This window comes from Dermacentor silvarum, chromosome 7 (genome assembly GCF_013339745.2).
Source record: "Dermacentor silvarum isolate Dsil-2018 chromosome 7, BIME_Dsil_1.4, whole genome shotgun sequence".
Taxonomy (NCBI): Eukaryota; Metazoa; Arthropoda; class Arachnida; order Ixodida; family Ixodidae; genus Dermacentor; species Dermacentor silvarum.
The window spans coordinates 91,700,000-91,714,393 of NC_051160.1; the positions used below are offsets into that span (position 1 = coordinate 91,700,000).

Here is a 14,394-nt window from a genome sequence, read left to right on the forward strand (position 1 = left end):
GACGATGTAGCATTTTTCTCGGTATGGAATGATATACATAGCCTATACAAAACTTTGCAGTCATATTTGAATCAGATTGAAATTTGGCTAATTAAAAGCAATACTAATGTCACTGAATGTCAACAAAAGTGCAATCATTGTTTCTTCCTTAACTTTTCTATCCGAATAAAGCTGTCGCATGGCCAGGAGATTATTCTGCACCAACAATGTTTAAAATATCTGGGAATGATTTACACAGAAAAGCTTAATTGGCGGACACACATAAAATACATGGTATGTATTGGAGCGCGTGCTTTTGGTTTATTACGAAGAGTCAGCAGCAATCGTTTTGGAATGCGCAGGGAGACCCAACTGATCATTTATTGTATCTATGTCCACTCCATCCTAGAGTTTGTATGCGTGTTATTTTTTGGAGGTCCTACTTATAAGTTACGCCCTCTGGTTCTTTTAGAAGGCGAATCACTACGTCTATGTGTCGGCCTTCCAACATTTGTAGCAAATAATATTCTTTATCATGAAACTCACCTGCCTTCTCTCCAAACTCGACTTTGTGTACTGACTGTCTAAACATTACTGAACATCTGCGCTCATCCCTATAGATACGCTCCTACTCTGTTTATTCGAGAACCGACTGCATTCCTTGAGAATCATTATTTCAGACTGCATTGTCTCCCGGCAGTTTTCGTGCCGAAGCTATTAGAGCCATTACAAGTATTCACCCATGATGTGGCTTTTCCAAATTTACCTACTGCGACAGTAAGCGTTCAATTCGATGACATATTTCTGAATGACGCTAAGCTTCTGCCTATTCGATACCTAAAATGTTTGCTAGATGACCACCTCGAGAACCTCCAAACAAATGCAATGGAGTACAGCAACGGGGTGCGGTAGTGTCTAACGCGTAGTGCGCGTAACAAAGGACAGGACTGGCACAGTGGTGGCGTATGACTTGGAAGCAGCACAGTGTGACCATCCTGCGAGGGGAACAGATGAATTCCGGTGTCTGAACGTCAATGTCTGCGCACCAGGACGGACTGTGCGTGCAAAGGAGCTGGGGCGAAAGTTCGATGGCCGCGAAAGTTCGCTTGGAGTGTCCATATCGCAGTAAACTATAGCTGCCGGCAAAATGCAAGTTCCCATCATGAACATCATGCCCAAAGGAAGAGAAAAATTGCAACAAAAATGTAAGCAAGATATTAGAAAATACTACCAGGACATGGAAATAAAAGGTGCAGTACTTAAAAAAATAATGAAGTGCTAATCGCGTACATCATGTCATTTATAATTACAGGTAAATTTCATGCGTAAATGAATTCTGCAAGCTCATGGCGGATGCGCAATGCGGATACTGAACGTGGATAAAATGGATATAAAAGAATAAAAATGCTATATATATATATATATATATATATATATATATATATATATATATATATATATATATATACTTCAAAAAATAGAAGTACGTCGCAAAAACATAGCACTTTACTGACGTGTCGGCCGGGGTCCGGCCTTCATCAAGACTGCGTTTGCAAGCATACAGAGCTCAATTTATACCTTTTTGCCGTAAGGGTGAAAAGAGAAGAAAGCAATGCAAAGTAAAAAAGAATACAACGAACACGTGAATGGGAACTTGCGCGTGCACAGAGTGGAATTACTTAAAAAAAGAACACTGTGAATACAACAAGCCTGTGAAAACAAGCTCGTAAATCGTGAGTAGCCTATGACCACTGGCGCGCACAGATTTACAATAAGCGACGAAAAATACAATACCACGACTTTACTGACGTTTCGGCCGCGCAGTCAAATGTCTTTTTTCAGTCAAACATTTTGACATTTGACTGTGCGGCCGAAACGTCAGTAAAGTCGTGTTATTGTACTTTTTTTCTTTACTACGTTCTCGTGTTCTTGTATATATAAGCACACGAGAACGTAGTATATATATATATATATATATATATATAGATAGATATATATATATATATAGTTACGCATATGAACATGCATTTCGTAACGGTTATATAACACATTATATGGCATGTTTACGAAGGGATATGCATATTTCCGCAGCATTAATTCGAAATTATATTGATGTTTATTACTTATTCTTGTCATTAAATCTTTCATTTATTTTATATTTTATTTTATTTTTTCACACACTCATAGACTTTGTATAAAATACGCCTGCCTACAAACACAAAGAATACCACGTGTGCAAAGAATGCAATGAATCGCAGTTCGTTCGACTCAGAGGTTAGTAGAGGTCACAGTGCAGGAGTCCTATGGCCAGGTGAGGGTGTATTGACCGTCTTTGTAATCTAATACTCTCCTGGCAGCAGCGATGCCCTCGCATGCCTTTTGTTAATATGTTTTCATAATGCCACTGTATGTACGCGCAGCTTTGTACCGCTTTATAGCACCACTGTATATGCCCCTCGTTTTTGATGTACCTTGACATGAGTCATTAGTCGTTGACACTCACGACGCCACTAAATCTTTTCAGTGACGCCCGCATGCTCTTTGTTAACATGTTTTCAATAATCCCACTCCATGCACGCGCAACTTTGTACCCCTTTATAGCACCACTGTACATGCCCATCGTTTTGATGACTTTGACTTGAGTCATTGTACGTGTTGACATCCATGACGACACTAAATCTGTGCGCGCCTGTGCTCATAGACTACTCGCGATTGACGAGCTTGTTTTCACAGCCTTGTTGTATTCACTGTGTTTTTTAAAACTAATTCCACTCGGTGCACGCGCAAGTTTCCATTCACGTGTTCGTTGTATTCCTTTTTACTTTGTATTTTTTCTTCTCTTTGCATCTTTACGGCAAAAAGGTATAAATTGAGCTCTGTATGCTTGCAAACGCACTCTTGATGAAGGCCGGACCCCGGCCGAAACGTCTGTAAAGTCCTGTTATGTGTTTCCTACGTGCTTCTATTTTTTGAACTACTTCTGTGCCGGCTTTTGTTATTCTGTACTTCACTGATATATATATATATATATATATATATATATAGAGAGAGAGAGAGAGAGAGAGAGAGAGAATTTTCATTCTTTTCTTAACATTAAATCTAAACATTGCGTACTGAAATATAGTCCTAAGGAGTGAGAACCTTGTGAACAATCCACCTTAACGAGTCATTCCATCGGGGAGGTGGTGCGGTTTGAACTGCCTCAAAGTAAAATTTAAAATATGTATGACGCAAGCTGCATTGAACACGCTCGGGACACCAGGCTTCGAGGTGGGCAATCTCAAGCCCCTTTCATAACAACCTAGATAAGCGAGGGAAAACAAAAGGCTAACTGTCGATATGTCTAGGCAACCCCATGAAAAAGACGGACAGGCAAAAATATTTGTACTCAACAAAACAACAAAAATCTACGAAAAGCCACAAATCCAAACAATATTTCGTGCACCCCAAACGTATAGTCACATCTTCATGGGAAACCCACGTTGAAGACAGCAGGAGCAAGCAAGAAACGAAAGAAAATCTTCCCTAAATAAAACCTTCAACAAGATTGAAGACTGCTTGTAAACGATCACACTACAACAAACAGAAAAGAAGCACAAAACACAAATGTAAAAACAATTCCCTCTCACAAAAACTTGCAGTGAAATCCAAGAGGGAGACAACATGCTTACTCAGAAATTACACCCCAGGCTTAATTATCACCTGAAAAAAAGAGTGTAAGGAAAAAAAATAGCAAAGCTAGGGGAAGCATACAACAAACTGAAAAGAGAACTGGGGAATAATGATTTTACTTCCTGAATAATAAGCTTAAAGCACAAAGCTTCCCTATGTACTCACAATGAGATGCAACAAATGTACTAGAAATATATATATATATATATATATATATATATATATATATATACAATGATCGCAGAGTGTTTGTGTTTTCATATCGGTCGATATGTAGGTGTAGGTTATTCTGCCTCAACTACGCTTGTATTTGCATGCCTTTGATATTACTTTTAGTATAACCTAAAGTTCTATAGAAAAATAAACGAATGAAAGGAAACAAGACCACAGATTAGAAGAAGAAATAAAAATGGACACAGACAAAGAGAAGATGTGAAAAGAAAACGTGAGTTAAACAAATAAAAAAATGATAAGAACATAAAAAATGCGAAGGAAACAAAATTAGCAGACAATGAGAACTTGAAAAAAAAAGTTAGAAAAAAGACAGGTACGAGAAAGGAAAAAGAAAGAAGAGAAAATAAGACAGAGAAAAACAGAAGCAAAAGAAAACTCATAAATTATCAAGATATAGCTACAGATATATATAGCCTAAAAATGTATAGTTCGTCTTCATATATCTACAGTTACGTAATACAGCTATTTCTATGTATTTCTAATGTGATTTATGTACAGTGGGAAACTCGTATAAAAAGTTTTTTTCTAATATTATGTTCAGTTTAGGAAATGGGCACTTAAAAACAGGGACACAAATACTCTCTACAAGACTCACAAATCTTGGATAACATTTCAAAACAATACCTCCAAGCTCCGTATTCTGCAGTCTCCGAATGTACAAAAGAATACTGAAAGAGCAACCGCTTCAGCAACAATATCTGAAGAATTAATGAAAAAAAATGTTATCATAGAAAATCACCACATGCAGTCTGTAAGTATCAGGACCAACATTTAAAATGAAATTCGGCAAAGGAAAGACCTAAACATGCTCAAGTAAATGTCTAGACAATGTTTCAAAAAAAGTTAGCAATACAAATAAACACGGAATATAAGTGCCGAAATTATAAACTATACAGATCTCCATCCCATACAGACAGAACAACTACACAATATTTCCCACAATCATAACACAAGATCTCCAAGTACAATCGAGAATATTTTGAGGTAGAATGATCAGAGGGTGGGCAACAGTGAATACCTCTTCTTTATTACACAGGGACAGAGTGTACTAGAATATGGTCGAGTGGGACGAGCGGCTGGGGCGGCGCACGCTTTGCAATGAGGCGCCCGACGTGGAAAAATACAGGGCGGCGCTGTGGTCGAAGTGGATTGGGCCGCACCAAGGTCGCGCCGTTGGAAACTGCTGGCGATACTGCTCGGCCGGGTCATTCGTACTACTTCGCGAGCTGGTACTTGCGTTCAGACCAATCAAATGGTGTTCATAATTGTATATGACATGTATTTATCCCTTAAGAATAAATTCCTTTCCTTTCTCTTCTTTATTTATTTTTATTATTTTCTAATGCCACTCGGTGATTGCGCGTGCATTGCGGCCGCAGTGTCGGCTTTCATTCTACTATGTTATTGTACGAATCCCTTTGGAGAAAAAATATTTTTCTCGTTCTTCAAGCAACTAGTCTCTCTCGTGTGTATTGTTGCGCATATAGTTTTCTATCAGTAGGTCTTGCGAAACGCAGGCGGAGAAACATATGTAACCTTCCTGCTTGCAGATTCGAACAAGTAAAGCATACCTGCCCCATCCGGTGCCTTGTACTTAGATTTATGGGAAGCATTGGTATAGATTAAAAAAAAAGAGTAAACTGCAGTGCAACATTCCATTCAAGTTTGCGCCTTTCTCGCGTAACAGAATGCGGAGTAATTGGTACGGGGTCATTTATTGCAGTCGGACCTCGAGCGCCGAAAACGGTTTTAGTTAGCCATTCTATATGCTAATCTTTGGCCGTAAGCCGTACGTGGCATTTTTTGTAGCGTTAGCTACACTGGCCTAACCAAGCCCGTTTCGCGCGGCACATCAAGGGCCGTGCTGCGCATGCGCAAGGATCAGTGATGTCACACGGCTTGCGCACCGGAGCCACCGGAGCCGGCACCTCTCGCGCACTCCGCCGCCGCCGCGCGCGACTCACCGCCGCGACTCACCGCTGCGCATTCCAGAGGAGTGACGTCGTAGCCGTGGTAGACGCACTGGCGCCGGCGCGCGCTCGCTGTGCAGTCGCCGTCTGACACTGCGCTGGAGCCGCTGTGCTTCTAACTGGCGTTTGCCAGCGTGGTATAGCCATGGAGGAGAGCGCAAATGCTGCTCAACAGCGCAGAAAAACGGAGAAGCTTGACTCATCGGATCCCGAAGTATTTGGCTGGCAATTAGCGGTTGAGCGTAGGAGACAACCAGGAAAGCTAAAAATAATCAGCTGAACCTTTGCTAACGCTACGTATATCCTGGCATAGCCGAGCTAAGCCACTGCAACCTTTTTTTCCAGTCGATACTTCAAAAAAAAAAAAAGAAAGCCTGCGCGGTAGCCTAATTAGTGCCTATATCTTTGATACGGCGTTGCGCTGCTATAGAATTCTGGAGCTCGCGGGTTCAATCCAGGTCGCGGAAGTTGATGGGAACGAAATGGGAAAATACTCGTGTACTTCTATTTAGGTGCGCGTTAAAGAACCCCAGGTTGCAAAAACTAAACCGGGTGCCTCATAATCATATCGTGGTTTTGCCACGTAAAACCCAAGAATTTGCTTATATTAAAAAAAGAAAAAGAAAAAAAAAGCAGGTGGCTGCGTTCTTCGGCTGATTTCTGGGGGTGTAAACAACATAAATTATTGTCGAGTCTGATTTCCAAGAAAAACATGTTACGCTTATCCTATATTTCATGCGTAAATGTAATGCCGTTCCCAAACGTATGACCGCTAAACTCTGCAGCTTGTATAATATAAACAGCTGCGTTCAGTTATCCCGTGCACTATCATAACGACTATAATGAAACAATTAAAGGAATGGCATGTTTCACATACAACATGGTGAGACTGTCAAAAATTCTTGTCTGAGTCAAGTTAGCAGATTTACAGGCTGCCCCAAAACGGGGCGTTTATATTGAATGAGAGCTAGGAACTTGTTAATCAGGACTTATTAACATCCGTCCGTTAATGCTCTCAGAAACTGCGCCTCTGCGCAACAGCCACGACTCTCCGGCAGCAAAATCATTCGGAATAACAGTCCTCACTTGCATACAGTCACTCACCTTTGAGATTCCAATAGTGCTGTTATGCGTTACATTCGAACGTAAATGACCATTCGGTGTCGTACAGTATAATAATAACACTTGCACGCACGCGCGCACACACACACACGCACACGTACCCACGCACGCATATTTAAATATATAAGATGGCTTTGCCTGCTATGAATATTATTTCTGTGCATGAGAGTTTTATTTCCAGCATTCACTAATAAGTGTGTTTGTTACTGCAAACACGTGCGCTTATTCCGGTCGGGAGTTCTCACTTTTTCAATTATTGCATTTAGAATATTTGTTATTTTTTTCCCTTACATATATGTATCGTAAATATATATGTCTATGTACCGTTTGATCTAATTACCTAGAAATACATTGGTCATTCTTCGCGCTACGTAGTTAATAAACCTGGTTTATTTCACTCTAATATTGTTTTCTTCGTTTATTGTCCTTGATTAATATCCACCAACAAGAAGCGCGTGTGAAATGACAGGATATCAATAATAAAATTTTCTTACGTAGCCTTCATGTTGCGGAGATACCAGTTACCTTAGATGATAGTGGTAAAAAAATTACACCATCTTCCCGTCGCGGAATTCTGAGTAGTATGCGAAGCAGCCGTGGGGTCGACTCAAGTTCCCATTAGTGTTCAGATCGGCCTGTCGCCGCTGCCGTTTCGTGGCAGCGGCCTCGAGCCCTCTTCTCCGTGGCGCTGTCCACGGCGATGACACTGGCTTTGACGCTGGCGCTGTCCGTGTCACTCATCGCGGCGTTGCGGGAGGAGAATCAGAGGACGAAGTGAATGACGATGAATGGCGAAACACCTGGGGATCATTCGGGCAAAACGCCGGAAGCGTTCTCCGGAAGCCGGAAGCTGGCTTCCGGAACCAGAAGTGGAACCGGAAGCGGAACCGGAAGTGGACGCCGCACGGCGGAGGGAAGGAGGGAGTGACATAGCCCCGAGCATAAGATGCTTCGCATCTAAAACAGCAGTTCACCTAGCTAAAACTACATTTGGCACCGGCCGTCAAGAGCCATAAGCGCACCAAAGCAACTAAAATATTAAAAAAATGTATTGCACAGAGGTTCTGCGAGAAAAACTGGGCGTGCGCCAGCGTCCGCGTGGCGAACGCGTGCTCGCTAGCAGACGACGCGCTTGACAACGACAGCAAAATTGAAGACGTCGCCTTGTATAATCTATGCCTCAAATATATATGTTTGGCAAAATGGTGTAAACATAAAGTTGCAGTTGAAATAAAGTGCTATTTTAAGAGCGTACTATGCGCAATCCGCCTCGGCGCCCGCAGCGAAAGTACGTTAAATATGCCGCGGAGCGCGTCTCCGCCTCAATCCAGTTCGCTCGCAGCGCCCTCGCACTATTTTTCCACACGTGGCGCCTCAGCGGCAGAGCGCCGTTCGGCCTACTCGACCATTGTCTAGTACACGCTACACAGGGAATAACGGCCACACACTACCAACACTATGACAGCAGGCTGCCACACGTTGAAGGACCATACCATGAAGAGCAGGGAGAGTAACATGAGCAATGGAGTGTAAGAAATCAAATGTAAAAATACAATTGGTAACACAGCAAGTAATAAAACTGTTTTTATTCAATAGTCAACCAACTCGACAGACGAAGCCGGTTACCTGGCGGTGTTATTGTCGTTGTTGATGGTGCCTTGATCCTAATTACATATGATCTTTTTCGACACCTCATTCACTTTATTTATTCTGGGCAAGCGCTTGCTATATTCATATAGCGCGAGGCGAGCCTTTTATCATCGTTCGTTTACTGCGTAAAGAACTAGAATGTCCTCCTATAAAGAAGTCCGTTGTGGTAGTCGAAGTGCGGATGGCGGATCTTATACCCGGAGATTACGCAAAAAGCCTTCCTCGTACAGAAAATATTTTTTAACTGTTCAATACCTATTGTAACAAAAATACCAACTATTTTGTGTAAGCAGCACCTCTTTGAATTCCCGAAAGTGTGTCAAGTTTCTCCTTTGTAGTTTACCTAGTGTTCGAGGTGTGTTTCATGCACACTAATAACACTTCTAAACACATCCTTACAGAAGATCAGGTACAACATGGTAATGGCATGAATAGAAAAAGTGAACAAGATTTCGCGATGACATCATCTTGAAGTACACTGTTTGTGTTATACTGATTGGCTGCAAAGAAAGCCCTCTGTTCAGCAGCTGTCTTGTCTTTTTGCGCTTTCAAGAACACACATCAAATGGTGCAGTTCAATCCTTCGTTTATTAAATTATTAGTACGATAATGCAATGTATCACAAACTTCACGTACATAAAACGAAAGACGCTGGCTTTGCTGTCGCGGTGTACAATGAACAATCGCTTGTGCCACTTATTCGACGCACGGTCCCCAGTGTTTCTACATGGCATTAGCTTCAAAGCATTCCGTGGCATTCTGTACCCCTATCCTGCGTGGCTGATGGCTATGAAGTGCGTTGATCTTATGAAGCGCCTGTGCCTGAGCTTCGAACTAAATACAAGGAAATAAAAATGTTTTGATCGGCATACACTGCACCGAATCTGATTAGGTTTTGTTGCGGTTAAATGAAAAAAGGCAAACTCTACCATTTGGAGCTTGCAGTTGGTTTCATTTAGGCGATAATTTGTTTTACCATTATTGTTGTATGTCACGAAATTAAAAGAAAAAAGAGGCTGAATCACTGGGTTTACAACCCTGTAACGCAACTATAAAAACGATATCGCATTTCTGTGAACTGCAGCTATTGATACATCGACAGTGAACAAAATTGTTATATACAGCAATCTGTGATTAAATTTAAATTAAGTTCTGTGGTTTTACGTGCCAAAACCACGATTTGATTATGCGGCACGCCGCAGTGGGGACTCTGGAATAGCTTAAATCGATCACCTGGGGTTCCTTAACGTGAGAGCAAAGCACGGCACATGGGTGTTTCTGCATTTCGCCCCCATGGAAATGTGGCCGCCGCGGCCGGGATTTGATGCCGCAATCTCGTGTTATCTCGTGTTTAGCAGCTCAACACCATAGCCTCTAAGCAACCACGGCGGGTGAGCAATCTATGAGATACAGCTGACTTGTGAGTACGAGTTGTGAAAAACCCTTACCAACACTGTAACAATTTGACAGCTTCAAACTGGCGCATTAAATTTGTCCGCTTCAGATGCTCTGACAGATGTAGTTTACTAAACAGTGATAGCTGTTCCTAGTGGAAAGTTGCTGATACGGAAACCTCATGCTTCACCATGTTTGAAGATCACCGAATTTTCGCAATTTTTGTAAAGATCACAAATCCTTGATCAACATTCTGCATCCTGTTATCGGTAGAATTCGTATTTTTGTCCTAAATGGAACACAGTTCATTCAGATTTATGCAGCAGCTGCGTAAATAGAGTATGGCAGCGTATCATGTGCATTTCAAGAGGGAAATTGAAGTTGGCTCCGAGCTAAAGCGTCCTTTTAACAAATAACTCCTCCAGTCATTGCGTTTAACAGAGGTAACAAAACATTCGAAACGAACGTAATTTATCACATTTCTAATCGTCACAACAGCGACGTGGATATACCACGTCGAGCTCATTCCATGATTGCACTACGGTGCAATCATGGAATGAGCTCCGGCAGTCATGTTGTCGACACGACTTGCAGACAGCATAAGTAGAGGTAGCTGCTTGGTTAACTCTTTGGTGCACCCCGTCGGACGTGCTTTCTGGAGGCCTTCTTTCACAGGGAGAATGAAGCCATCCACGAGACTTTGTCCAAGCTTGAACTGAAAATGTTAACAGAAAGAATCACGTCATAAAATTGTAGTTTGAGAATGCGACGCAGAGGGGGCGTCTATCTTTTCGCGTCTTTCAAACTTAGTTGACTTTTACGCTGTGCAAGTCACAATGAGCGCAATCCGCCTAAGAAAAAAAAAGTTGCGCGCCTTCACCTAACATTGTAGCTTCGCGACAGTGCTGTAACAATGGGATGGATGATGCCTGCAAAAAGGAAATGGCCAGTTACAGCCTACTATTTGTTATGACATTCACGGATGAGGGCTTGGTCGGTGGTTTATATACATTATTAGCATTTACAGCTGATCTGAAATTCTGCAACTGTGTACATATCATAGTCGTGAAGCTAAATACAATGGCAGTTCCATAAGGAATGGCAGCACTTATTATAACAACACAGCAACAATGCCAATGCCAGAAAAGTTTATAGATAGAAGTTCACATAATTGATAGTTATGTATTGATAAGCTAATTTAAAAAAATTTCATGCTACGGATTTCTCCTTTGAAACAGTAAATTCATCAACAGCACTTAAGAGTGCATGTCAATTTTTTTCTCGATTCCTTCAGGAATCGGTACGGTACCTGAAAAAGGAGAGCAAGATTTTTGATTCGTGCACTTACGCAGTAAAACAATTTCTTCTGCGACTAGATGCTGTTTATAATGCTCGGTAGGAATGATGCGTGCAAGCGCACATTCAATTTGATCTTATGAATGCACGCTATCACTTTGACTGCTTGAAGTACGTGTCACATTAGACGCTTTGTAGTTTGATTCCCATTGACTGCCTGACGCTAAGCCTGCAGTTGAAAGCACCTGATTATGAAGTGCCGGCCGAGCCGTTTTGTCTGGAACCCGACTCGGATCCGGGTCTGGTTGGGCAAGATATGGAGAAAAGAAATTAGCAGCACCTCCCCTGTCGAGGAAATGGGGGTAAGCGAAGCTTTTCGTGTTTTTCTTCGGTGTTCCTACGAACGAATTGCACTGACGAGTGCCAAATTGTGCTCGAACCACAACTGGTCACACGCGCTGCAGCTGGCTCCGAAGGTCCGGTTGAGAAGCTCGCGTTGAAACCTCGCCGTCGCACCGGCGAAGTTGGTGCTGGCGTTGCCGAGGCGTGAACCACCATTGTCGGGTTCCTGGAGGGCAAGACGACGCTGACGTTTGCCTCATACATCGCGCTCCCGCAACTCGGGATCGGTGGCTCTTCACTTACGTTTGGCCTCAACATCGCGCTCCCTTAACTCAGGGTCCGCGGCTCTTCGCTGACGTTTCGCCTGGACTTCGGAAGCCCTCACGCTAGAACCGGCACGTCGACGACGAGCCCTTTCCCGAGCGCGTTCATTCTGGATGGGTTTCCATGAAATGAGTGAGTGACATAACTTTATTTGAAATCCGGCGATTGGGAGGCCCGGGTCTGTGGCCGCCTAGATGGCCACTGGGAGCTGTTGCTCCCGCACGGCATCCATGGCTCGCTGGACGGCCCAAAGTTGGTCTAGGAGTTCTGAGCGGAGTAGCGTGGCCGACCACCGCGCCCGTAGATTTTCCGGGGAGACTGCCATTTTTTCTTGATATATTTTACATCCCCACAACATGTGTTGAAGGGTGGCTCTAGCAGACTCGTATAGCTTGCATATATCGCTGGCGTATATCTCGGGGTAGAAAGTATTTAACTGCACGGGATTCACATAGTTTTCTGTTTGTAATCGCCTCCAAGCAACGGACTCAGTTCGGTTCAGTTTAGTGTGAGGCGGTGGTAATATTCGCCTCTGATTTTGATAGAATTTTGTAATATCGCTAAACCTTGTTCATCTGTCTTTTTCTCTCCAGATCTCATCCTCCGCGTTCGCCTGACCGATGGAAGTCGCTCCTTGCTCAGCTCGGCGAGTAAGACCTCGAGCTTCGCGGTGTGCTACCTCGTTGGGGTTGATTGCGTGAATGCCTGGAGTCGTATGTGCTGGGAACAAGAGCAATTGCCTGCCGTTCTTCTCTGCGTTAGAGAATTTTGCTTTGTTGACTATGAGGATGCGCCACGCCTCAGGAGAGATCCTACCCTTAGCATAGCTTCTAATGGCTGCCTGAGAATCGCTAATTATGTATTGAGCGTTTGTGGAGACCAATGCTAGTGCAATGGCTACCTCTTCTGCTGTCTCGGAATGTTTGGTATTTACTGACACGCTTGTAAGGGACTTTTGGGTGTGATCTACGACTACTGCCACGTAGCTATTTCTGTGTGGGTATTCAGCCACGTCTACGAAGGCTGCTCTGTCGTCTGAGCCATAGCTTCGGATCATTTTCTCTGCTTTACTCGTGCGTCTGCCCTTGTTGTAAACTGGATGTATGTTCTTGGGTATATTTGTTACTAGGAGTTTGTCGCGAATTTCTCTCGTTATCGTCCTCTTTTCCCCGCATTGATTGTTGTAATTAATTCCTAGCTTGCGTAGTATATGCCGTCCTGTTTTGGTTTTGGTTAGTCGTTCCACCTGGGATGTTTGTTGCGCTTCTATGAGTTCGTCCAGTGTGTTGTGGAGTCCTAACTTTAGGAAGAGATGTGTGCTCGTACTGATTGGAATCGCTAGTGCTAGTTTGTATGCCTTTTTTATGAGGTTGTTAATTTTGGTCTTTTCAGCTACAAACCAATTGTGGAAGGCTGCTATGTATGTGATCTGACTGATTATGAAGGATTGTATGAGCCGTATGATACTTTCTTCCTTCATACCCTGGTGCTTGTTAGTAATTCGTTTGATTAATCGCATGGTGTTCGTTACGTTTGTGTCTAACTTCCTTATGGTTTCCCCGTTTGTACCTTTGTTCTCGATTATTAGACCCAGTACCTTGAACTGATTGACTATTGGGATATTCCGCCCGTTCTTGGTCTGTAACTTGATTTCCTCATGAGCCTCGTTTCCGCCGTATCCTTTGGGAGGCCTGCCCCTAAGTGTGGGGCGGTATAAGAGAAGTTCGGACTTCTCTGCAGAGCATGTGAGGCCTGTTCCTATGAGGTGTTCCTCTACTGTGTTTATTGCTGTCTGGAGTCGTTGTTCTATTAATCCGTCACTACCATCACAGACCCAGATAGTAATATCGTCGGCGTATATTGTGTGATTGAGGGACTCTATGTGATTTCGGTTATCGGGGAGTCCCATCAAGACGAGATTGAACAGCATCGGGGAGATGACAGAGCCTTGCGGCGTGCCGGCCCCCCCGATGTCGATCTCGTGTGACGTGAGTCCTCCGACGGAGAAGACTTCTTTCCTATCTGATAGGAAGCTCTTGATATAGTTATACGTCTGTTGCACTATTCCTAATCGCTCGGTGTTTTCCAATATGGTTGCGTGGTTTGCATTATCAAAAGCCTTTTTAAGATCAAAAGCCTTTTAAGATGGCCCTTGTAGAGCGCGTTTTATAGTCGATTATCTGATGCTTAAGTTGAAGCATTGCATCTTGTGTCGAAAGGTTGTTGCGAAACGCTATCATTGTATCTGGATACATGTTATTATCCTCTAAGAAGTTATCTACTCGGTTTAAAATTACATGTTCCATTATTTTCCGACTCAGGATGTTAGGGAGATCGGTCTGAGGTTGTCGATCTCAAGCGTTTTACCAGGTTTTGGAATAAGCATTATCGTCGTTTTCTTCCATTGAGC

At 43.0% G+C, this 14,394-nt stretch overlaps 1 protein-coding gene across 3 annotated transcripts in view; it reads right to left on the reverse strand.

The window, feature by feature from the left end:
• Positions 1 to 14,394, reverse strand: part of LOC119459014 (glucoside xylosyltransferase 1-like) — a 276,245-nt gene that overhangs the window by 168,610 nt on the left and 93,241 nt on the right. For 2 of the 3 annotated variants that reach the window (XR_007467937.1, XR_007467936.1), the window contains exon 7: positions 9,861 to 10,737. Coding sequence is in view for 1 of the 3 variants with exons in the window: in XM_037720862.2 (XP_037576790.1) it covers positions 10,561 to 10,737 (177 nt within the window). In the remaining 2 variants the exon portion in view is untranslated. Of the gene's footprint in view, positions 1 to 8,400; positions 10,738 to 14,394 lie in introns of those variants that run through there. The other variant, XM_037720862.2, reaches the window with a different exon arrangement.